The sequence below is a fragment of the Macrotis lagotis genome, chromosome 1, assembly GCF_037893015.1.
Source record: "Macrotis lagotis isolate mMagLag1 chromosome 1, bilby.v1.9.chrom.fasta, whole genome shotgun sequence".
NCBI lineage: Eukaryota > Metazoa > Chordata > Mammalia > Peramelemorphia > Peramelidae > Macrotis > Macrotis lagotis.
In genome coordinates this window covers 692759417-692783026 of record NC_133658.1, presented here as the reverse complement: position 1 = coordinate 692783026, position 23610 = coordinate 692759417, and the positions used below count along the sequence as shown (strand labels likewise).

The 23610-nt window shown below is 36.0% G+C and overlaps 1 protein-coding gene across 1 annotated transcript in view; it reads left to right on the top strand.

Moving 5' to 3' along the window:
* MYO3B (myosin IIIB) overlaps positions 1–23610 on the top strand; it is a 567258-nt gene that overhangs the window by 445887 nt on the left and 97761 nt on the right. Inside the window, exons 30-31 of the mRNA XM_074212806.1 lie at positions 10664–10724; positions 11875–11974. Coding sequence (XP_074068907.1) covers positions 10664–10724; positions 11875–11974 — 161 coding nt within the window. The remainder of the gene's footprint in view (positions 1–10663; positions 10725–11874; positions 11975–23610) is intronic.

Sequence of the window (23610 nt, the reverse complement as noted above, 5' to 3'; positions counted from 1 at the left end):
GCAGATCTAGTCTTCTATCCATTCACATTAGGTTATGTTGATGAATGAACAGCAGAAAGTCATTGACCATAAGAATTATAAGGACCTGGGGCGCTAGGTGGCACAGTGGATAAAGCACCGGCCCTGGAGTCAGGAGTACCTGAGTTCAAATCTGATCTCAGACACTTAATAATTACCTAGCTGTGTGGCCTTGGGCAAGCCACTTAACTCCATTTGCCTTGCTAAAAAAAAATTATAAGGATCTGAGGGAACATTAAGTCCATTCCCCCAATGAGGAAACTGAGATCTGGAAAAGTTAAATGATTTGTTCCTGATCATACAAACTGTACAATCATACAAAAAAAGAAAACGTAGGGCAGGTACATTTTCTATACTTGAGTCAGGAAAACCTGAGTTTAAATCTGGTCTCAGATACTTATTAGCTGTGTAACCCTGACCAAGTCACTTAACCTTATTTGCCTCAGTTTCCTCATCTATTATATGAGCTGGAGACTGAAATAGCCAACCACTCCAATATCTTTGCCAAGAAAATCCCAGATGGTCTCACAAAGATTTGCACATGACTGAAATGACTCAATAACATATAAAATAAGTTAAGGGGGGGAAAAGGGAAACTAAACCCAGTTCTTTTTGATTCCTATTCCAATGCCTTTTCTATGACATAATTCACTTTATAGAACCTCATTATAACTAGGCTTGAACGTAGATCAGAAAAAAATAAGATATAAACTAGGTTGCCATTTATCTCAGGCTCTCTGAGAAATTTTTACCTAGTGAGATAACATACTGATCACTCTCCCAGAGTAAAGTTAGAGTCATCCCCAAACCCAGTGAAGACTTTAATTATAATTGAATTGTTTTGCTAGATGTCAGAATTCTCTACCCAGAAAGAATGTAGACAACAAGAACAGGTTCTCAGGGACGAAATAGTTCTCCTATGCTCTAATTATATCCTGATTTGGACCTATCTCTTATGTTATGGTGAGTTAGCTGTTATTTCTGTGGTTCAAATCACTGAATTTTATCTGAGGTGCATATTTGTCTTATACTATCTCCTCAGCATAGTGGGTGCTCAAAAAGTAACTTGATTGTTTAAGTAATTGGCATTGTGATAAACAGTGGAAAACATCAATATCACCAAGAAAAAGTTATTTACTCAGGAACATTAGCTGTATAGAGACTCATGACTCATGAATTATGCATTGGCTTGTACTCTTCAGATACATTTAGGTTCAACTTATATTTTCCTCAAAACATTTTTTCCATTACTATTCCCCAATTCCTATCTTCAAAGACATTCAAAAGATAATGTGTGAGAAAAATATAAAATACCTATCTTATGCAAATATGTCTATGTTATTTACATAATAATGATGCTGAGAAGTTTTAGAGCTGTTTCATATCAGATTTATGCCATCACACCAACTGTTCCAAACGTACAGCTTCTATGTAAAAGCACAAATAGGAATGTAAGAAATCAGCTAGATTTTAAGTTCCATGAGGTCAGGGATTGCACTGAATGAATGAATGAATGAATGAGAGAAAAAAAGAATGACTATTGGTTCAGATCAATAATTATTAAACCAGAATATTGAATCAGTTCAAAGCAGTATTCTGTCTGGTAACGGCACAAAAAAATATTCTGTGAAAAGACATGGTAATCATCTTTGCTGAATTTCAAAAGTTGGGAGTGTCCCTACCAATTTTCCTTAATAACCTATTAAATCTTTATCATCAATTAAATTTAATTCATCCTTTTGGAATATTGTTTGTTTTACATCAACACTCCTTATTAAAATAGCGAGTACACCTTCCTCTGAATCTATATTTACTCTCCTCAGGGACCAAATAGTTCTTTGCTCTAATTATATCTTGATCTGGACCTATCTCTTGTGTTATAATGAATTAGCCCAAATCATTGAGTTTTATCTGAGGTGCATGCATGGAAAGCACCTTTTAAAAAAATTGGATATGATAACCCTGTAAAAAGTAGACAGAAGCTAAGTTTCATAGGTTAGCTTTTGTTGAGCTATTTCAGTCATGACCGACTCTTTGTGACCTATTTGGGATTTTCTTGGCAAAGATTTTGGAGAGGTTTGCCATTTCCTTCTGTTTGTTTTATAGAAATTGAGACAAACAAGGCTAAGTGACTTGCCCAGAGTCACACATCTAGAAAGTGCCTGAGACTAGATTTGAACTCAGGTCTTCCTTACTGCAAGTTTGCATCTCTATCCACTGTGCTATTTTATCTGCCCCTAAATTAACTACACATCCAAATAAGAAAAAAGAAAGGATCAGCAAGTGACAGACTTTAAGTAATGTCAACAACAACAATTACAAAAAACAGCAGCATCTGATTAACTGTATACTCTGTCCTATATTATAAAATTGTATGAGTCCTTCTTTTCTCTCACTTACACTAACTTTAGAGATTGTAGACTGAGAGGAAGGAAGTGAAGAGAGGACCTCAAAGTTCTTCTTGATCCAACCTCCTCATTTTTTCAGGTAAGAAAACTGAGGGCCAGAAACAATAGAATGCCCAAAGTCACAGAGCTATTGCATATTATACAAGAATGTGAGGCTCACTCTTCTGATTCCAGAGTCAGTGCCTTTCTAATTGTATTTGTTATGTTTGCTGCTTCATACAGAAACTATGATTTTAGAAATTCTAAGTCATAAAGAAAAGGAAAGTCATCTGCTGAAATCAGATTCATGAAGCACTTGCTCTGTGGAAGGTACCATGATAGGGGTATTATAGATACCAAGATAGATAGTAACATAGATTCTGATCATAGGAAATTATAATCCAATGGGCAAATGACATGTGCACAGGTAACTAGGACAGAAGGAAGAGTTATGTTGGTTGTAGAAGGAGAAGGTAAGGCAGAGAAAGGGAACTGACATTCAGTTTGGTGGCATGTGGATGATCAGGAAAAGGCTGAATGGAAGATGTGGCACTTGAACAAGGCCCTGCTGTAAAGGGGGTACTGGGGGGAAAGTTGAAAAGGACAGCTATGCAGCACAATGGATAGAGTACGAGGCCTGGAATCAGGAAGATCTGAATTCAAATATGAACTCAGGCACTTAGCTGTGTGACCTTAGGCAAATCACTTAACCCTGTTATGTTAAGTTATGCCTCAGTTTCTTCATCTGTAATATGAACTTGAGTATGAAGTGGTAAACCATTCCAATATCTTTGCCAAGAAAATCTCAAATGGGGTTGTAAAACATTGTTCATCAGTGAACAACAAAGATGAAAAAGCATTGAGTTTGAAGTCAGCACCTGATTAAAATTTCTTCATCACTACTTGAACCGATATGACCCTGGGCAAATATTTACATATTTATTGACCTCATTTTCTCCAAAAATTAAAGTGTTGGATCTTTAAGGTACAATTTAATGACTTTTAAGGTCTTCTCAGTTGTAAATTTCTTATTTTATTATTATTTATTAGCAAATAGAGATAGAAGAGAAAAGTTAAGGATGAGGAGTGAGGTGGAAAGCAGTTTAGAATATGGAATATGGACAATATTTAAGAGGCTGCTGTTTGGAATGAGATTTGAAAAGCTTCAAATGCCAGAAAGATGAACTTGTAACCTAATTAGTAGTGAGTCATCCAAGGTTTTCAAGAGGAGGAATGATATGAACAGGTCTCTCCATTTGGAGCCTTAATTTTTTTTTAATTTACCAAAATTCATTTTCTCTACTTCCTACTACCCTATCCCCCTTCCAACTAAAGAAAATAAAGGAAAACAAATCCCTCATTGCAATATGTCTGGTCATGTAAAACAAATTCCCACATTAACAATGTCCAAAAAAATGTACTGCAATCAGTCTGCATGGCAGAGAAAGCTCTCTTCATGGCTTCTCTGAAATAACAACTGGTTTTTAAATCTTGAAGATGCTTATTGTTAGCATATTTTTGTTATTGACAAATTATTCTCTTGATTCTAATCATTTCACTTGCCTCAGCTCTTACAGTTTTTTTCTGAAAAGATACTTTTCATCGCTTTTATATTCCATAATTTGTCCAGCCATTCCCCAATTGATAAATAGCTGTTCAATGTCCAGTTTTTAGTCTTCATTGTTCAAAACAGTTATTATAAATATTTTTACACTTATCCTTTACCTCTTTCTTTACCTTTTTTTGGATAGGGCTGTTCAGAGACCTAGTCATGGGATTGCCAGGTCAAAGGGCCTAGTTTAATCATTTTAGAGACATAGTTCCAAATTACTTTCCACTTGGGCTAAACCAATTCATAGCTCTGTCAAAAAGTGCAATAATATACCTGTTTTCCCTCAGATCTTTCATTTTTATCATTTTCCTTCTCTATCAATTTTGCCATTCTACTAGGTATGAGGTGATACTTCAGAGTTATTATTATATGCATAATTTTGTGATGTGAGAGGCAATAGAAGAGTCATAAATTAGATTCAGAAAGACCAGTTAAGAAATATTTCACTAGTCCAGAAGAAAAGTGATGGTAACCTGAATGATACTGATTGCAATGGAAATGGAAAGGGGGTGACAGATGCATGAGACACAATGAAGGTTTTTCTTAATGGATTACTAGAGAACATCCAGAAAGAAAAGATCACAAAGAGCCAGAAAATAATAATAATAATAATATAATAATAATAATAAAATAATAAAATAAGACTCCTTTCCTGTTTTGACTTAGTTTCTAGACTCAGTGATCAGGGGAAGGACATGGATACTATTTACCTATATTTTAGCAAAGCTTTTGACAGAGCTTAGAATGTTTAGTCACACTGTATCCTCAGTACTTATCAGGGTGCTTTTACATAATAAAAGCATCACAAATGCTTAATGATGGGACTGGATGTCATCATTGTAAAAAAATGGAAAAAATGATAACCACTACATTAGAAGTGCTAATATATTTGGAAAGATTAAGATATGGTTGAATGACCCAATAAAAAGAATAATATCTTCAGTGGTTTGTTGTCAGAAAAAGATCTCTATTTCATCTTATCCTGTTTTAACATTTCAATCAATAACTTCACTGACGGCCTAGATGCCATACTTATCCATTTTGCCAGTAAAACAAAGTTGGGAAAGATAGTTAACACATTGGATATCAAGATGCAGAAAGATAGATTGTAAAGAAAAAAAAAACATTGGGCCAAATCTAATAAAATCAAATTTAGTTTGGATAAATTCAAGTATTCTGCTTGGGTTCAAGAATTCAAGTTCACAAGTACAAGATGGAGGTATTGTGGTTAAAACTTTATCTTTAAAATGTTCTTGGAATTTTGTAGTTAACTTTAAGCTCAATATAAATTAAATGTGATATGTAGCAAAATATGGTGATGACATCTTAGGTTACTTTAAGATCTCAAACAAGAAAGGAACTCAGAGATTAGCTTGTGCAACCTCTTCATTTTCCTGAGGTCTGGAGAGGTTTAATGACTTGTTGGAGTTGCTTGGGTAGAATTCAAGCCCAAGATCTCTGCCTTCAAAACCAGTGCTCTTTCCATTGTACCCCGATGTCTCCCTAACCCACAAAGACAAGGAAGGTGACAGTCTTGCTGTATTCTGTGCAGATCAGATGCAATTATTTAGCTCATGTTTTCACATTTTTTTGGAAGTATTAATAAGCTGGATGGTGCACAGTGGGAAATAACAGGAATAGTGATTGATAAATCTTAAGTTCATGTTTTATGAATATTTTTGTAAAGAACAGGAAACCTCTAGCCCAAAGAAGTCAAGATTTAGGGGAAGATCATAGTTCTCTTTAAGAACTGAATGGCTATTACATGGAAGAAGGGAAAATAGAAAAATTTGGGTTTAGAGGGAAGAAATAGAAGCAATGGGGTAAAAGTTGCAAAAAAAAGCAATTTTAGGCTTGATGGAAAGAAAAACAAATCCTAACAGAATTGTCCAAGACTAAAATGTGTTTTTTTTCTTCTAGAATAGAAGAAGCCTTCAGAGAAAGTCAGAATGACCATATGTCCAATATCTGGTACAAGTGTTGATTGTACTAGAATTCTTTGAGATTCCTCCCAATCCTTCCAATACAATCATAGAAATTCTATAATTCTATCAAGATATAATTGATGAGTAGCCAGTGATTTCCTTGGGGTGGGACAGGGCAAAAGAAAGAAAAGATTAAAAATGACTCCAAGACCTAGGAAGATTAATAAAGAAACAGAGAAGACAGAAATAAAGACTTGAGGGAAAGGAGCAGAGTTAGGGAAATATGAATTCAATTTTGGACAATTGAGTTGTCAATGTCCTTATGATATCTAGTTGAAGATACCACAAGTAAGCAGTTTTTGTTATACTATGTTATAGAAATGCTTATTTTATTCCATAAAGTAAAAATAAAATCAATTATAAAGATATACATATGTATGTATATTACATATGTGAAAGAAATTTGTAACTGGAGCTCAAGGTATAACTTAAAGTTGTGACATTGGAAAAGAACATAGTTTTAGATGGGAAAGACCAGGGTTCATATCACACCCATTACCTATTATCTGTTTGACTATGGGTAAATCACTTCTTTCTGAGATTCAGTTTCCTCATTGTGTAAAATGAGATGGTCCCAAAGGTCTTCTCTAGCTCAAAATCTATGTTTCTGTGAAAGTTTGGACAATGGTGATTTTAAAAGAAGGGTTCACTACTAGTCTTCAGGTTTTTAAATCAAGTCCTGTGAATCACTTTTCTCGAGCCTGATTACCCCCTAGGTGAACTGACAAAGCTGAGTCCTTTCAAAGTTAAGAACCAGCTTGACTCCTTGGTAAAGCCGATAAGCTTTGCCTATCTTCAGTATAGTGCCCCTCACCCCTGGAGACAAAAAAAGAGAGTTCCTAAGTTCTCAGCTTCTTCTTCTCAGGATCCTTCTCTTCCCCATAACAAAATAACAGTGGGGTAGATATTTCAATAGAAAGAATAAGGGGTGTGTGTGTGTGTGTATGTCTCTCTCTCTCTCTCTGTGTGTGTGTGTGTGTGTGTGTGTGTGTGTGTGTGTGTGTGTAGTATAGCTTCCTTGATTTTCAGATCATGTGATAAGTGAAACATTCTCAATATTTTAGTGAGTCACAAGTTTTCATTTTTGAAAAGACATCATTTTCTGAAACAAGAGGAGACTGTTAAATGATTAAGATCTGTGGGTAACTTGATTTGGAATTTGATTGTAGATTCCTCTTTTTTATATCATTTAGCATGTGTCTTTGATATAACCCAGTGAGATAATCATAGACACAAACTGCCCATGTGTATCCATAGGCATCCCTGGTAAATGAAAATTCTGGGGCTTCTGAGAACAAGGGAATAGCTGAAGGGACCTAATTTGCAGTCTTAAGCCTCCATGATGCTGTTGTGTTCTAATTCTAAGAAACGGATCATTATCTTTTCCTTACAACTTCCCCTCAATTCTCCCTACCATGAAACAGACATCAGCATGCCTGGTGAAGTCCCTGGCAAGGAATTAAGATTCACTTCAACTTTGGAAGGGAATTGACTTGTGTGATCACTGTTTAAGGCAAAACAAAATTTGGCAGGATGGATTATTCCTAAGGGCTTGAGTGTGGAGGAAAGGAAACTGAAGTGACATTTCCCAGTGGGAGAGCATAAGGGGTTGTCATCTGTCCATTCGGTCCCTATAAGCCCATGTCAGTTAGAGGACTTTTCAAATGTTCAAACTGAGTAGGGTAAAGGTGGGGAGGCGGGGTTGGGGAAGGAAAATAAGAGGATAGCTCCTGGACCAAACTAGCTTCTCCAGTTTTTCTCTAAATCCTCTCAGGACTCCTGGAGGAGCCAGAATCAACTTGTCTTTCTGATGATCCTTTAATATCCTCAGATCTATGTTGGGACTAGAGCAAACATCTTGGGGAAACTCTACCATGAGTCCTGGGATTCTTATAATTTCTCTTGAACTTTAAGGGCTATAGAGTAAGGTTCTGAATCCTTTAAAACCCAAGATGCACAAGGAGGGTATATCTGCTAGACCACAAAGTATACCTACAATTTGAAAGTTCAACAAATATACTATAATATTCTGGAGGACACTGACAGATCATCAAACACATATCAAACACTATAGTGATTGTATTGATTAAATGCTTCTGTAAACAGATGGACTCCCAAAGTAATATCAAGTCAGGATGATAAGCATTTATGCTATCTTTCTTTCTTTCTTTCTTTCTTTCTTTCTTTCTTTCTTTCTTTCTTTCTTTCTTTCTTTCTTTCTTTCTTTCTTCCTTCCTTCCTTCCTTCCTTCCTTCCTTCCTTCCTTCCTTCCTTCCTTCCTTCCTTCCTTCCTTTCTTTCTTTCTTTCTTTCTTTCTTTCTTTCTTTCTTTCTTTCTTTCTTTCTTTCTTTCTTTCTTTCTTCCTATCTACTTATCTATATATTTACTGTGTGTTGAGCACTACGATAAGTGCTGGGGATTCAAAGAAAGGCAAAAACACTGATTCCTTCTTTTAAGGAGCTCATAATCTAATAGAAGAGACAAAACTCCACTAAATAAATAAATAGATAGATAGATAAACAAACAAATAAATGAATGAATGAATAGATAAACAAATAAACAAACAAACAAATAAATGAATAAAATGAATGAATGAATGAATAAATAAGAGACAATGTGGAGTGTATAACCTATATGGGGGGGGAATGGAGCAAGACAGAAAATGTCAAATTCAAAATCTTACAGAAAATGAATACTGAAAATTATCTTTACATGTAATTGGAAAAATAAAATTGAAATAAAAAAAGAGCACTTGCAGACAACTTTGGAAAAACAAGTTATTCATAATTAACAGATGTATATGATTAATAGGAGAAAGTCACTAGCATTAAGGAGGATCAGGAAAAGTTATTACAGAAGATTTGAGACTTGAAGGAAACTAGGAGATGGAGATGAGGAAGGAAGAGAATTCCAGGCATGGGAAGAGCCAGTCAAAATGCTTGGCATCAGGAGATGGAGTATCTTGTGTGGGGAACCCCAAAGAGGCAAGTGTCACTGGATCACAAAGCTAGGTGGAAGACTGGAAAGATATTTCACATCTCCAATAGTCAAAATAGTCAACTTCAAGATTTATATATACAAAGAGGTTTGCAGACATTAACACTTTATCTTTACAAAAACCCTGTAAAAATGAGGACATAGTATTATCCGTTTTACAGATGAGGAAACTGAGCCCTGGAAAGTTTAAAGGGTTACAACAGCAAGTGAAGGACAAAACCCAAACTCAAGTCCAGCATTATTTATACCCTATCTCAATGCTTTTATTGTATATTTCAGATTAAGTAAAGACCATAGATGATTGAGCCATAGAATGGAAGAGACCTCAGAAGGCATCTAGTCCAATATCAGTAAAGATGAGGAAAATGAGAAACAGCTAAAGGAATGAAATGAGCAATCCAAAGAAAAGCCCTACTTCCTGCTCTAGGATGCTACATGTCAAAATCAGAGTCATTCAACTCTTGGTCCTTCTTTCATAATGCTTTTAATTTTCCCACTATTAGATGGTACTTGACATTTATAAAATTTATAAATGAGGTAGAGGGATAGCAGCACAGAGTGTAGTACCAAATCACTTGACCAGTGCCTGCCTCAGTTTTCTCATCTGTAAAAGTACAATCCTAAGGTTGTTGTGAAAATAGAATGAGGTATTACTTATAAAGCACTTTGCAACTCTCGAAGTGCTATAGTGATACCAGCTATTGTTCTATAAATTGTTTTACAGACCTCACAGCGATCCTGTGAAATCTATGCTATGGGTGTTATTATCCCCATTTGCAAGCTCAGGAAATTAAAGTAGAGAGATATTGAACTCCTTCATGAGTTCATCCAAGAAGCATTTTAGGCACCTACTAGGTCCCAGACACTATGTTAAATGATGAGAACAGGTGGAAAAAATGTGTCCCTACTCTCAAAGTCAAATTCCAACTAAATCTCATAGATGTGGGATATTAAATGGATATATGAGGAATAAGTGGGGATAAGTGAATCCCTTTACTTCTGGACCTCAGGTTTCTCATTTATAAAATGATAAGGGTAGAGTAAGGGTAACTAAGTGACACCATGGGTAGAGCTCCAGGTCTGGAGTTAGAAAACCCCTGTTCATATTTGAATTCAGACACTTAACTAGCTGTGTGACCCTGAGCAAGTCACTTAACCCTGTCTGCATCAGTTCCTCATCTGTAAAACAAGCTGGAGAAGGAAATGGCAAACCAGTCCAGTATCTTTGCCCAACAAAGCCTTAAATGGGATCATGAAGAGTCAGGCATGACTGAAAAAACAACAACAGCAAAATAGTTGGTTTAACTCTACTTTAAAGTTGCTTCCAGCTCTCTCAGTCCTGTGTTGGGTGATCTCATCAGGCAGACGTGCTCGCTGGACTTGTTCTCCTCTCATGGCTGGAAACACTGCAGTTGGCTTTTTCTCTTTCTGGAATCCCAGAACTGTCTGTTGCTGCATTGTAATATTCAAGACCCATTATTCGGATAGGTTTAATTGAAGCTGATCGAATCTTTTTGACCTGGGGATGGAGGAGAAGGGAAGGGACAAAGCAGACCATGTGAACTTAATAAAACTGTGATCTCTGATGATATATTGGTGAGGGAGAGAAAACAATCAATTTGAAACTCCTTTAATTAAAAAGAAACATTTTCACTTATTTTTAGGCAGCAGCTTGCCCAGAGTTCTCCCAAGACATGGGATGGTCTTCACCAGCAAATAAACAAGGTAACTGAAAGCCTGGATTCCCCAAGTCAGGGTAGTGCCATTTCAGAGACGGGTCTGAAAGCTGCCTGGATCTATCTGTTCAGTCCAGCCATCCTCACATAAAACTGTTAGTGAGGTTTTGAAGTCTTTGAGACAAAAAAACCCCGGCTTGCTAAAGAACTTTAGTTCAGTAGAAAGACAGGGAGGTACAGTGAATACAAGAATCAAAAGGCTGGAAATTTGCTGCTGAGAATAAATGCGAGCTGCTCCCCGAGGTGATTTGTCTGCGCACTTCACTTTCTACAGATGTTAGAGCCTCTTTCTGAGCGAGGACCCGAGGTTCTCTGGTAGCACTTTGATATCCTGCTCGAATTCAATATGTGAAATGGGGGAGTCGCTCTGTGACTTGGAGCACAGAGCCAGCTTTGAAGTCTGATCCAATTTTGGCTGCTCAGTATTTGATGTTGAAAGGATGAAATGAAGAAAATGTACAGTTTTTGCCAGTAACTCTGCTGAGCATATGTAAGATTAAAAAAACAAAATCCTTTGGATGATGTACTTAGAAATGTTAAGTAGATTAATACCTTCCTATAGGTCAGTGGGGCTTACCCCCACCCCCTTTCCTTGCTTATAGATACAAATGAAGTATAAGAGAAAATAAGCATATAGTTTTGTTTTTTAAGATCATGGTCTAGAATGAACTTGGGAGAATATGAAGGTCTGCAAGTTCAGGGGAAGGAAAAAAGAAGGGAGGAATTACGGTAGAGAGGAAGGAGAGAAAGAGGGAAGAAGGGAAGAAAGTAAGGAAAGAAAGAAGGGAGGGAAGGGGAGAGGGGAGGAAGAGAAGAAAGGGGGAAAAGGAAGGAAACAGGAAGGAGGAAGAACAGAAGGAAAGGAGCAAAGGAGGGAGGGAGGCAGGAAGCATGGAAGAAAGAAATGTAGAAGGAAAGAGCAAAGAAAGGAAAGAAAGGAGGAAAGGAGGGAGGAGCAGAGAGAAAAAAAAAAGACACAGGTGACTGGTTTTAGTCACCAATAGCCCCAAGTTCATTCCCACTTCATTCCAATACAGGGTTGGAACATTTAACAAAGTGAATCACATTGGCATTGCTTCTTCCTTTACAACCAAGGTTAAGGGCTAATGGTTTCTTTCCCCAATTGGTTTCTTCTGAAGCATGCAATCTCCATGGGTGATTCACTATGGTCTGATCGGGTCTCTGCTGATTCTCCAGATCCTCGATTCTTAAGTCCTAGGGAAGCCTCACAAAAGCCAGGTAAGAAGTGGTCTGCAGTATTAATAAGCAATATTTTGCCTGTGCTATTTGCATGTTTGTTTATTTATTGATGAGTCATTTCCAGCAGCCCTCTCCAGAAGGCAGGAAGCTGATCTGTGAGAAAATAATTGATTGTAGACTCCCTGTCTACAAATATGAAAGTCAACCTGATTTGGTTCATTGGAAATAGGAGTAAAGGATTCAGGTGTCAGAATCAGAACAGCAGGAAAGAAAACCTGAATCAAGGAATGCAAATAACTCTCTACATCCTATGAAAGGGAACTTTCTTAGGAAAGAAAATGTGTATTGGAACCCCATTTCTCCCTACAATTGCAAGCCCTCTGGAAAAGGAAGCAGCTTCAAAACTTAGTCTATTTTACAAGAGGAAAGACAGAGAGATGACTGGTTTGCATCACAGTCAGCCAAAGAGAAAAATCTGGTATCTGGGCATTGATGTAGTACAGCTCCTTGAGGGCAGAGACTGTCTTTTGAATTTCTTTGTATCTCCAGTGCTTAGCAGAGAGACTGGCAAATGGTAGGTGCTTAATAAGGACGTTTTTGACTAACTGATTGCCTCTTTATAAAGAGGCTAATATTGTCATCCCCCCCCCCCAAAGAATCAGCCTTATCTTTTTTGCCTTCTATAAAGTGGCTTCTCACATAAAAAAGTCACTTTTCATGTTTGCAGTATGGTTTACAATTATATAAGGGCCCAGAATGATCATGAAAAATATGCATGAACTGAAAGAAGATACAAAATAGGGCATGAGAGTTTTTAGGCCACTTCAAGGGAAGAAACCTTTTCAACTTGAAAGCTTTGGTGATAATAGCTGATGCATGATCTTTTTTTCTGATATGGTCCCATGGTTCTCAGCCCATCTCTGATTTGTTATTGTCACTCTCATGTTCCACAGTTTCTTTGTTAGTGACTTGGGAGAAACATTGGACAGAATGGGAAATTCATTATAAATTTAATATGACCTTCATTCCATATGGAGCTTGAATTCTTGGAGAGAGACCAGAGGGTGTACCCATCAAAGCTGAAGACTTTTAAATAGATATATGTTAAACAATAAACCTGTCAAGAAGAAGTATTTTCCATGTCCTATGCCAGTGTTCAGGGATGGGCTAAGGAGACTCTAGAGAGAAGGAAAAGAGGGAACAATGTGGTGATTTTGATTCCTAGAGTGATTTGGTAAAACTCCATTTTAAAATACTGACAATTGTTGTTGTTTGGTCATTTCAGTAGGTCCAACTCTTTGTAACTCCATTTGGAGTTTCCTTAGCAAAGATTTTGGAATACTTTACCATTTCCTTCTCCAACTCATTTGATAGAAGAGTAAACTGAGAGAAACAAGGCTATGTGACTTGTCCAGGATCACACAGATAGTAAGTGTCTAATACTAGATTTGAACTCAAGAAGATAAGTCTTCCTGACTCTAAGCCCAGTGCTCTAGCCACTACTCCACCTCATTCCCTTTAAAATACAAGAGGAAGGTGAGATAGAGGAGGGAAAATACCAGAAGTAAAAGGGGAGAAAATAAAAAGCAAAAGAATGCTTTGCAGTATGTATAAATACAATGTTGGTTTGTTCAACAGAAGAACTCAACAAGATTAAAACAGAGAAGGAAACTCAGGAAAACAAAAGTCTCACCATAAAACAGTTTTTAGGAGGAAAAAATAGATTATACTTTAAATGAAAGGAAATCAAAACTTCTGAACATTCCAACTTCTTGATGTGCTTGATTGCTCTTGATTTTAAATATGAACTTTTGAGTTCTCAGTGCCAAAGAAACTGTAATAGAAGCAATACTACAATGAACTATTTAAATAGCAGCTCATTTTATTTGTTTGTTTGCTTTTTGTTTATAAAAGATTTTATTTATTTTGAATTTTATAATTTTCCCCCAATTTCGCTTCCCTTTCCCCGCTCCCCACAGAAGGCAGTCTGTTAGTCTTTACATTGTTTCCATGATATACATTGATCCAAAGTAAATGTGATGAGAGAGAAATCATATCCTTAAGGTAGAAAAATAAAGTATAAGAAATAGCAAAATTGCATAATAAGATAATGGATTTTTTTTAAATTAAAGGTCTTTGGGCTTTGTTTAAACTCCACAATTCTTTCTCTTTATACAGATGGTATTCTTCATTGCAGATACCCCAAAATTGTGCCTGGTTGTTGCACTGATGGAATGAGCTAGTCCATTAAGGTTGATCATCACCCCCACGTTGCTGTTAGAATACACAATGTTCTCCTGATAACAGCTCTTTTAAAAGCATTTGTGATAGTTCTGAATTGAAAAGTCTCTTTCCCCTCTCTCTCATAGGTGCAGGATTCTAGTAGGAAAAGAAATTGGCATGATTTGTTTTGCAGTGATAAACATGAAAGTTTATCATCCCACACATATCTGCCTCTAACTTAGGAAGTGACAAAGAAATCAACAAAGAAATACTGGAGTATGTGTATGTTTTTGTATTTTAAAGGTTCACTAGTTTACAACAATACAGTATATGCTACAAAATTGCTTTCCAACCAACTGTCCCTTTTGGATGATGCTCTTCTCCACCATTGGCCTATATTTGATCTGAACTCAATCTCTCACAGAAGCTGATCCTTTTCTGATCTGTTCATAGTCACAAGGGGAAAAAATGTATGTTGGCACTTTCTAATTCAAAAAGACCAACATACAACAAATGTGTTCTCACTTATGGTAAAAAATGACTTCATCAAAGTCTATGTGCTTTATTGAATGAGGGAGGGAAAGAAGTATTAATTAAGATGATTAAATCATGACAAGTATCCTAAGCATATGTGTCAGGAGATCTACCAATGAAGGAAGTGTATTAGGTGATATCCATGATGCTGGCTATAACATTTTTGCTCTATGAAACATCACTGCCTTAGGAGGGTGAACAATGAGAGCTGACTCATTTTCCTCTCCCTAATAGGAACGGATTGCACGCAGCAGGCAAAGCATTTTCTAAGAGCACAGGGTTTTGCTTCCTCATCTAAAGCATTTAACTTGTGCTGATCCAATAGGAAAGTCTGGAGTTCTGTTTTTACCACAGAAGAGCATTGTTTATCTGATAGATTTGGAAAATAAGCTGGTCAATGTAAGTGACATTTCCCAGATATCTAAAAATCTCTTTAAACTGCACAGCTTTTCCTATTTTACTTATTTAGAAACTCTCCTATGTATCTTCTTAAACAAAGAACTCTGAATATAATTTAAACATTTCTTAATATCATCTTTGGTGATCATCTAGAAGTAAATTTCCAAAGGCTATGAATGAATGAATAAATGAATGAATGAATGAAAAAGAAATTATTAAATGCTAAGTGCTATAAGAATATGTTCATAGTTTCTTTACTATATTCTATAGGGATAATAGACAGCTAGATGGGTCAGTGGATAGAGTTCCAGGCTTGGAGTCCAGACAGACTCATCTTCCTGGGTCCAAATCTGATCTTAGACACTTACTCACTGTGTGACCCTGGCAAGTCATTTAACCCTTCCTGCCTCAGTTTTCTTTCTTTTTCTTTTTTTCCCCCAGTTTTCTTACTTGTAAAATGAGCTAGAGAAGACACAATAAACCACTTCAGGATTCTGCCAAGAAAACTCCAAATTGAGTCATGTAGAATCAGACACAAATGAAACAACAACAATATAAAGAATAATATTATAACTGTATAGAATGATCTTAATTCTAAAAATTTTCACAGACTTCAAACATGATAGTAAATATACTATTTGTATACATTGATTGAAGAAATGCATGATAACAAAAAAGTCCAATGAAATTAATCAAGCTTTTAAGTGAATTTATACTTTAATTATGAAACAATCTCTAAAATGTAGTGTCAGGGCAGCTAGGTGGCTCAGTGGATAGAGTACCTGCCCTGGAGTTAGGAGTACCTGAGTTCAAATCCATACTTAATAATACTTAATAATACTTAAGATACTTAATAATTACTTAGCTGTGTGGCCTTGGGCAAGCCACTTAACCCCATTTGCCTTGCAAAAAAAAGACCACACTAAAATGTAGTGTGCATTGATGGGGAGAAGTCTTAGGAGCAGTAGTTTAAACATTGCCTCTGATTCATGCCAGTTATATGACCATGGGTAAGTTACTTAACTTCTCATACCTCAGGCACTCTCTAAGACTATAAGAATATAGGCTTCTGATCTGCATTGGTGGAGTTTTTACATTATGAGTCATCTACATAAGTGAAATCATTGGTCTGATTCTCTCCACTCTCACCCCTGAAAGAGAGTGAAACAGAAACAAATAAACAAAGAAATAAAGAGCATCAGAGGGAGGAAGGAAAAAAAAAGATCAACACATTACTATTTTGAAAAAAACAGTAATTATATATATATATATATATATATATATATATTAGATATATATTAGATATAAAGTCTACAAAACATTTGCTTAAGTAAGTGCATTCCATATTTTATTAGCACTTATTACAGACTAAAAGGACAATCCCTGATATACACATGAGTTTCTGGGTCTTTGGCAATTACTCCATATCCCTTGAAAGGGTCTATAATCCATAGTCAAAGAACTACTGCTGTCCTGATGAGAAAAAAAAAGGCAACAAGCTTCAGTGGAAAATACGGATTTGAAATCAGAGGATTTGAATCATATCCTGGCTCTGCTTTTCATTATATAAATGATCTTGATCTTGATCAGTCATTTCTCTGAACCTCAGTTGCCCCATCTATAAAAATGAGGAAATTGAACTCAATGACTTCTAAGATCCCTTTTTGCTCTAAACCTGGGATCCTATAATAACCTTTAAAGAGACTTATTTCTTGCTGACCATTCAGTACAAATTTGATAGAACTCTGGACTAGGGCTATTGAGATAGTGATTAATTACAATCTATGTTGTTTGTTCTTACATTATTCTGATTTTAGTAAATTTTTTTTATACAATTCAGGTCTTCTCAGCAAACCTTGGGTACTAAGTGTTCATGACTGTTTTTAATGTACATGTATTATCCTTCTGTGCCTTTCATTGTGTGCACATTACTGGTTCCCCCTATCATGGTTGTAATTTGAGAATCAGAAAGAAAACGCCAGAGTGGATTTTTCTCCTTGGCTCTCGTAATACTGGAACTTGAGCTCAATCTGGACAAGAACTATTACAAAAATAGAATGCTACAACAGGCAAAACAAGCCATTAGGTCAATGCAACAGAGCCACCCAATGCTGGCAAAGGCCACTTGAAAAGGATTGAAGCACTTTGCCAAACTTCAACCACCCTTATCATAACGAGCTCAGATGTCATCCATTTGGAGATAAATGTTTACACAATGGAGTCTCAAACAAAGTCCAAATAATCTCTCTGGGAATCATATGGAAACCAGACTTCACTCTTGAAGGCTTGGCTACTGCTCCTTTGAGGTCCCTCCCAAATTTCATTACCAAATGTCACATATAATACTGTGTAGCCACTCAGTCTTAATTTCAGGGCTGTCTTTGGGACTCCAATCCTTGCTGTTTTTAACTCCCTTGGTTGTTGATTCTATCATATATATTTAGTCCTATCCCATCAAATTTGCCATCAGTTATATTTATTCATTATAAACATAAATGTCATTTTAAAGAAAATACAGGCAATGTACCTCATCATCAGTATGTAATTAATTGTGATAGTTCTGAATTGAAAAGTCGCTTTGTTTTGTTGATTTAGAATTTTGTTTTCTAATTTTATACTTATTTGCTTTATGTGAAATCTCTCACATCTGCAGGCAATCCCAGGAACATTTGAAGAACTTTTCAAAAATGAAATATTATTTTATTTTCAAATAAAGACACCACCTTCTCTTAATCTCCACTCCCTTCCCTCCCTTATCCTCATTGAGAAAAAAAGGAAAACAAAACACCTGTCATAAGCATGTCCAGTCAAGTAAAACAAGTTCTTGTATTAGCCATATCTAATATGTTTTGTCCATCTGGAGATGGGGAACATGTTTCATCACAAGACCTCTGGAATCATGTTTATCTTTGCAAGGTTATTGTCATTATGCAAATTGTTCTGGTTTTGCCCACTTTTATTAATTCATAAAAGTCTTCCCAAGTTCCTCTAAAATTGTCCCTTGAAGGACTTTTATTAAAGCAAATGGGATCCACCACACATTCCAGATGATTCCTACCCTGCAGAACTAATTATAAAACAACAACAAAAAATCATGACAGCAAATATATCAAAAATGTAATGGTCCACCAGAACTTAAACCAATGTCTAAAACTATATGTTCCAAAAAGATTTAAGTAAGAGTATCTTTCACATTTTTCCTCACCTTTTTCATTTCCCCATACACATAAACCTAATTCAGGCCTTCATCATATGGGGGAGTTATAATAGATGCCTCCTAAGATGCCTTCAACCTCTGATATGCTAAGATATTTTCTTGTCAAAACAATTTAAAGAGCTTTTTTTTTTTACTGCTTGTTCCCTTTCCAGTTTCTCTTTACTGCAGTTTGTTCTACAAATAACTTCAAGATTGAAAAATCTGAAGGTGTTATTTCTTGCTGCTGTTTTTCAGTTGTTTTAGTTACATCTGACTTTTCCTGACCCTATTTGGGGTTTTCTTGGCAAAGATACTAGAATGGTTTGCCATTTCTTTGTCCAGTTCATTTGACAGATGAGGAAACTGAGGCAAACAGGGTTAAGTTACTTGCCCAGGATCACCCAGCTAGTAAGGGTCTGAGGTTGGATTTGAATTCAGGTCTTCCTAAACTAGGCCTAACCCTCCATTGTACCAAATTAAAATGTCATTCCTCCCTCAAAAACCTTCTATGGTTTCTACTTCACCTGGTTTAGGGTACCTCCACAATCTTGCTTCTTCATATCTTTCCATCTTATTTCACTGTTGTCCCCTTCACATCCTCTGAGTTACAATCAGACTGAATTCCCTTGATCACATTTTATACTTTCCGAATATTGTTGACTTTGCTGATATTGTTACCTATTCCGAAATTACCTATTTTCAACCAGATTAAATGCCACTGAAATGCCACTGAAATGATCACTGCCTCTCATAGTACATGGGACCTAAAAAGTCACATTAGGGCTATATTATTTTGTGTCATATTATTTTTGTCTCTGCCTTGTCTCTCCAGTTAAGGCTACTCATTGCAGAAGGAATTGATCAAGTCTTATCTATACCTGTATCTTCCCCAGTGATTCTCACAGTATTTCACACATAGAAGGTGATTTAAAGATATTGAATGGATGTGTGCATGTAGAAAGGAAGAATCACTGTTTCCATCAGCAATCTTTGAGGGGATAGTTACTGCAAGAATGGGTGTTGCAAGATTGCAGTAGGGCAAATATTATCTTAATTTGATGGAGAAAGAGAGAGAGAGACAGACAAACAGATAGACACATGGGCTGGGGGGAGAGACAGAGACAAAGTATGGATCTTTAAACCATAGCTCAGTGAGTTTGACTTTGAATGGGGGCATATTTCTCTTAAAGTAATGGTTAATGACAAAAATGTGCATATATGCTTTGATCCAGCAGTACCCCTACTGGTTCTATACCCTGAAGAGATCATGGAAAAGGGTAAAAACATCACTTGTACAAAAATATTCATAGCAGCCCCTGTTTGTGGTGGCAAAGAATTGGAAATTAAGTGAATGTTCATCAGTTGGGGAAATGGCTGAATAAATGTGGTATGGAACACTATTGCTCTATTAGAAACCAGGAGGAATGGGAATTCAGGGAAGCCTGGAAGGATTTGCATGAACTGTTGCTAAGCTAGATAAGCAGAACCAGAAGAACATTGTACATACTAACAGCAACATGGGGGTGATGATCAACCTTAATGGACTTGCTCATTCCATCAGTGCAACAATCAGGCACAATTCTGGGGTATCTTCAATGGAGAATACTGTATCCAGAGAAAGAATTGTGTAGTTTAAACAGAGACCAAAGACTTTAATTTAAAAAACCCATTATCTTAGCAAATATATCAAAAATGTAATGGTCTACCAGAACTTAAACCAATGTCTAAAACTATATGTTCCAAAAAGATTTAAGTAAGAGTATCTTTCACATTTTTCCTCATCTTTTCATTTCCCCATGCACATAAACCTAATTCGGGCCTTCATCATATGGGGGGGTTATAATAGATGCTTATCTATTGCTATCTCTTATACTTAATTTTTTTCCTTAAGGATATGATTTCTCTCTCATCACATTCAACTGAGATCAATGTATACCATGGAAACAATGTAAAGAGACTGCCTTCTGTGGGGGCAAGAGCAAGATTAGGGGAAAAATCATAAAATTCAAAATAATTTTTAAAAAAGAAATAGTTAATGAGCATCTAGAAAAGGAAGAAGTGATAATGGAGCTGGATGGGATCTTAGGGGCCATCCTAGTCTAACTCTTTTGTTTTACAGGTAAGGAAACTAAAGCTCAAGAATATTGATGACTTGCCCACTAAGTTAACCTCACCTTTGTGAGAAGGTTAGGATATTGCTGATTTTTAGAGTGGCATTTAATAGAGCTTCTCATCCATTCTTGCAGGAAAGATGGAGAACTATGAGCAAGGAGTGACATAGGAAGGTGGATTTGGAAGTGATTTAGATACTGGACTCAAGGAAGGGTTGTTAATGGTTTATTGTCAGTGAGGAAGAAAACCTTTAGTAGAGTAGCCCAGAGATCTTTATTTGATCCTATACTGTTTAATATTTTTCTTCATGACTTAGATACAAACAAAGGGCAAGCATAAGCTTGTCAAATTTGTAGATGGTAAAATAGGAGAGATAGAAAGAAAGAGAGAGAGAGAGAGAGAGAGAGAGAGACAGACAGACAGACAGACAGATAACAGAGTGGATAACAGAGCCATGGATTCAGAAAGAGCTTAATAGGCTAGAACACTGAGTTGAATCCAATATGATTAAATTAAAAGGTCACAAATGTAAGATATTTTCCTTGGGTTCGAAAAGTCAGCTTCACAAGTCCAAGAAGAGAGAAACATGTCTTGAGAGCAATTCATCTGAGTAGGACCTGAGAATTTCAGTGAGTTACAGATTTAATGTAAATCAATAGTGTAATATGTCAACCAAAACAAATATATATATATATATATAATAGTAATAATAAGCAACATTTATATACATATATATATATATATATATATATATATATATATATATATATATATATATATATACATACATACATATTATCCAGGACAATTGAGGTCCCACTCTAACTTTACAGTTTTCACAACTGCAGAGTCTGCAGATGTCATTGTTACCACCTGTTTTCTCCTGAATAGGGACTTGGGAATATGTTTTGTACCATTTATGGTAAGACTTCTTTTTGTTTTTTTTCCAAACATTTGTTTTTTCTCTACAAATAATATAAATGAACAAGATAAAATTATAGAATGGATATTTACTGAGGAATGGTGGGGGGGAGGACATCCTGTTGGGATTTTCTCTAGATTATGTTCTCCTTCATTCTGGTCTGAGAGTTACAAACCGCCTTTGCATGGTTTTACTAAACTTAGTTTCTTAAAATCCTATTTTGATCCTAAGTAAAGTTTGGATCTAGAATTGTCATTTTATCCAGGATGATTTCATTACTATATCCAGAGAATTACAATCAGAATGAAACAATTAGGTATGTTCAGCTGAGAAAAAATACTTGGGGGTGTGGATTTTATATTTGTTCAAACAACTGTCAAATGGAAGAATTAGATTTAGAATCATAAATTTACTGAAAGAATTTGAAGGTCACCAAATTTAATACTTCTCCCCTTTATTTTATAAATGATGAAATGGATCCAGAAGGATAAATTACTTGTTCAAGGTCACACAGATAGGAAAAAAGTAGCATTTGAATCCATGTCCTCTGATTCCAAAGTCAGCATTCTTTCTACTTGATTCTGCAAAGAGAAATTAGGAGTAATGGCTGAATGTTTCAGTGAGGAATATTTAGGTTTGATAAGGAAAAACATCCTATCAGTTGACACTGCTTAGAAGTAGATCATAGTAGTCATTGAGCAGAGGCAAAGCAAATTTGTCCTCAGTCTTTTAGAGGAGATTCCTTTTCTACCCCAGCTTGGACTAGATCAGGAATCAACAGATCAATGACTTGAGAGTCTGCCATCTTTTTTTTTGTTTTTGGTGGGTTGCTTTTTTAATGTCTTTTTCAATAATGTAGGAGTTAGGAATAGGTTTTCTTTTTTTTTTCTTTGTAAGGCAATGAGGTTAAGTGGCTTGCCCAAGGTCACATAACTAGGTAATTATTAAGTGTCTGAGACCTGATTTGAACTCAGGTACTCCTGACTCCAGGGCCGGTGTTCTGTCCACTGCGCCACCTAGCCCCCCCCCATAGGTTTTCTTTAAAAAAAAAACTTTTAAATGCAGTAAAATTTTATTTTAAAATATTTTTAACAAAACATAAGCCCCAACCAATATTAAAATAGATGGAGGGCTTTAATTTGCCCATCCAGTAAAATGATGTTCTCTGAGATCCTTTCTAACTCTTATATTCAATGATTTGGTACCAGTTCCATTTCTCTGAATATGTAGAGCTGGAAAATAGTAAGGGATAGGTGTTGTGTACTTTGTCTTTGCAGACTGACCTTTTGCTATGACTAGGGAGAGTAATTTCCTGGTTTCTCATACCTCTTTCTAGAAGGTGGTAGAAGTGGCGAGAACTCTGGTCTAGGAAGTTTAGGGTGTTATTTCAGTGGTGTCTAATTCTTTATGATCCCATTTGGGGTTTTCTTGGCAAGGTTCCTGGAAAGACTTGCCATTTCCTTCTCCAGCTCATTTTACAGATGAGGAAACTGAGGCAAACAAGGTTAATTGATTTGCCCAGGGTCACATAGCTAAATGTCTGAGACCAGATGTGAACTCATGGATATGATTCTGACTCCAGACTCTCTATCCACTGTGCCACCATGACTTAGCTCCAAATTCTACTTCAATAACTACCTGTGTAAACTTGAATAAATCATTTATCATGGGTTAATTTTCTGATCTGTTAAATAAGGGGGGTAGATTGAAGGAATTCCAAAGCCTCTTTTAGCATTAAATCTTCAGATTCTCTTAGTGATGAGAGGTGGGTGTAGTAGGCATGTGACAAGCCACAATGCCTGAGACCATAATCCTTCTGGAACTAAGTTAAGGGATGGAATTTTTGTGGACCATTATCATGCATGCAAATTATCTATATTCATTTAATGTCTTTGAAAACTTAGTTAACTTTTCTAAATCATCTCTAGACAGATTGTTACTACAAACATTTCTGGGGGGGGGGGGGGAAACTAAACCTTTATTTTGCTTTCCTAAATGCTATTAGGTTAAAATGCAATTTTTGTGGATGCCAAGTCCCAATTTGGCAGGCTCCCAGGACATCAGGAATACAGCTGTCAAATAATACAAGGAGAGTCAATTTTTGAATAAGAATTTCAAAGTTTGGTTTCAAGAATCTGATGTTCATGGCAAAACTGTTAATTTTTTATACAAATTTCATATCTTAACTTGTGATTTCTTTGTTTTATTAGGTATTTATTAAAAATAACTTTCCAGGTTTCAAGAACTTGACTAATTTCCAATAGATGTGATTTTCTCTTTTCTCCTTCC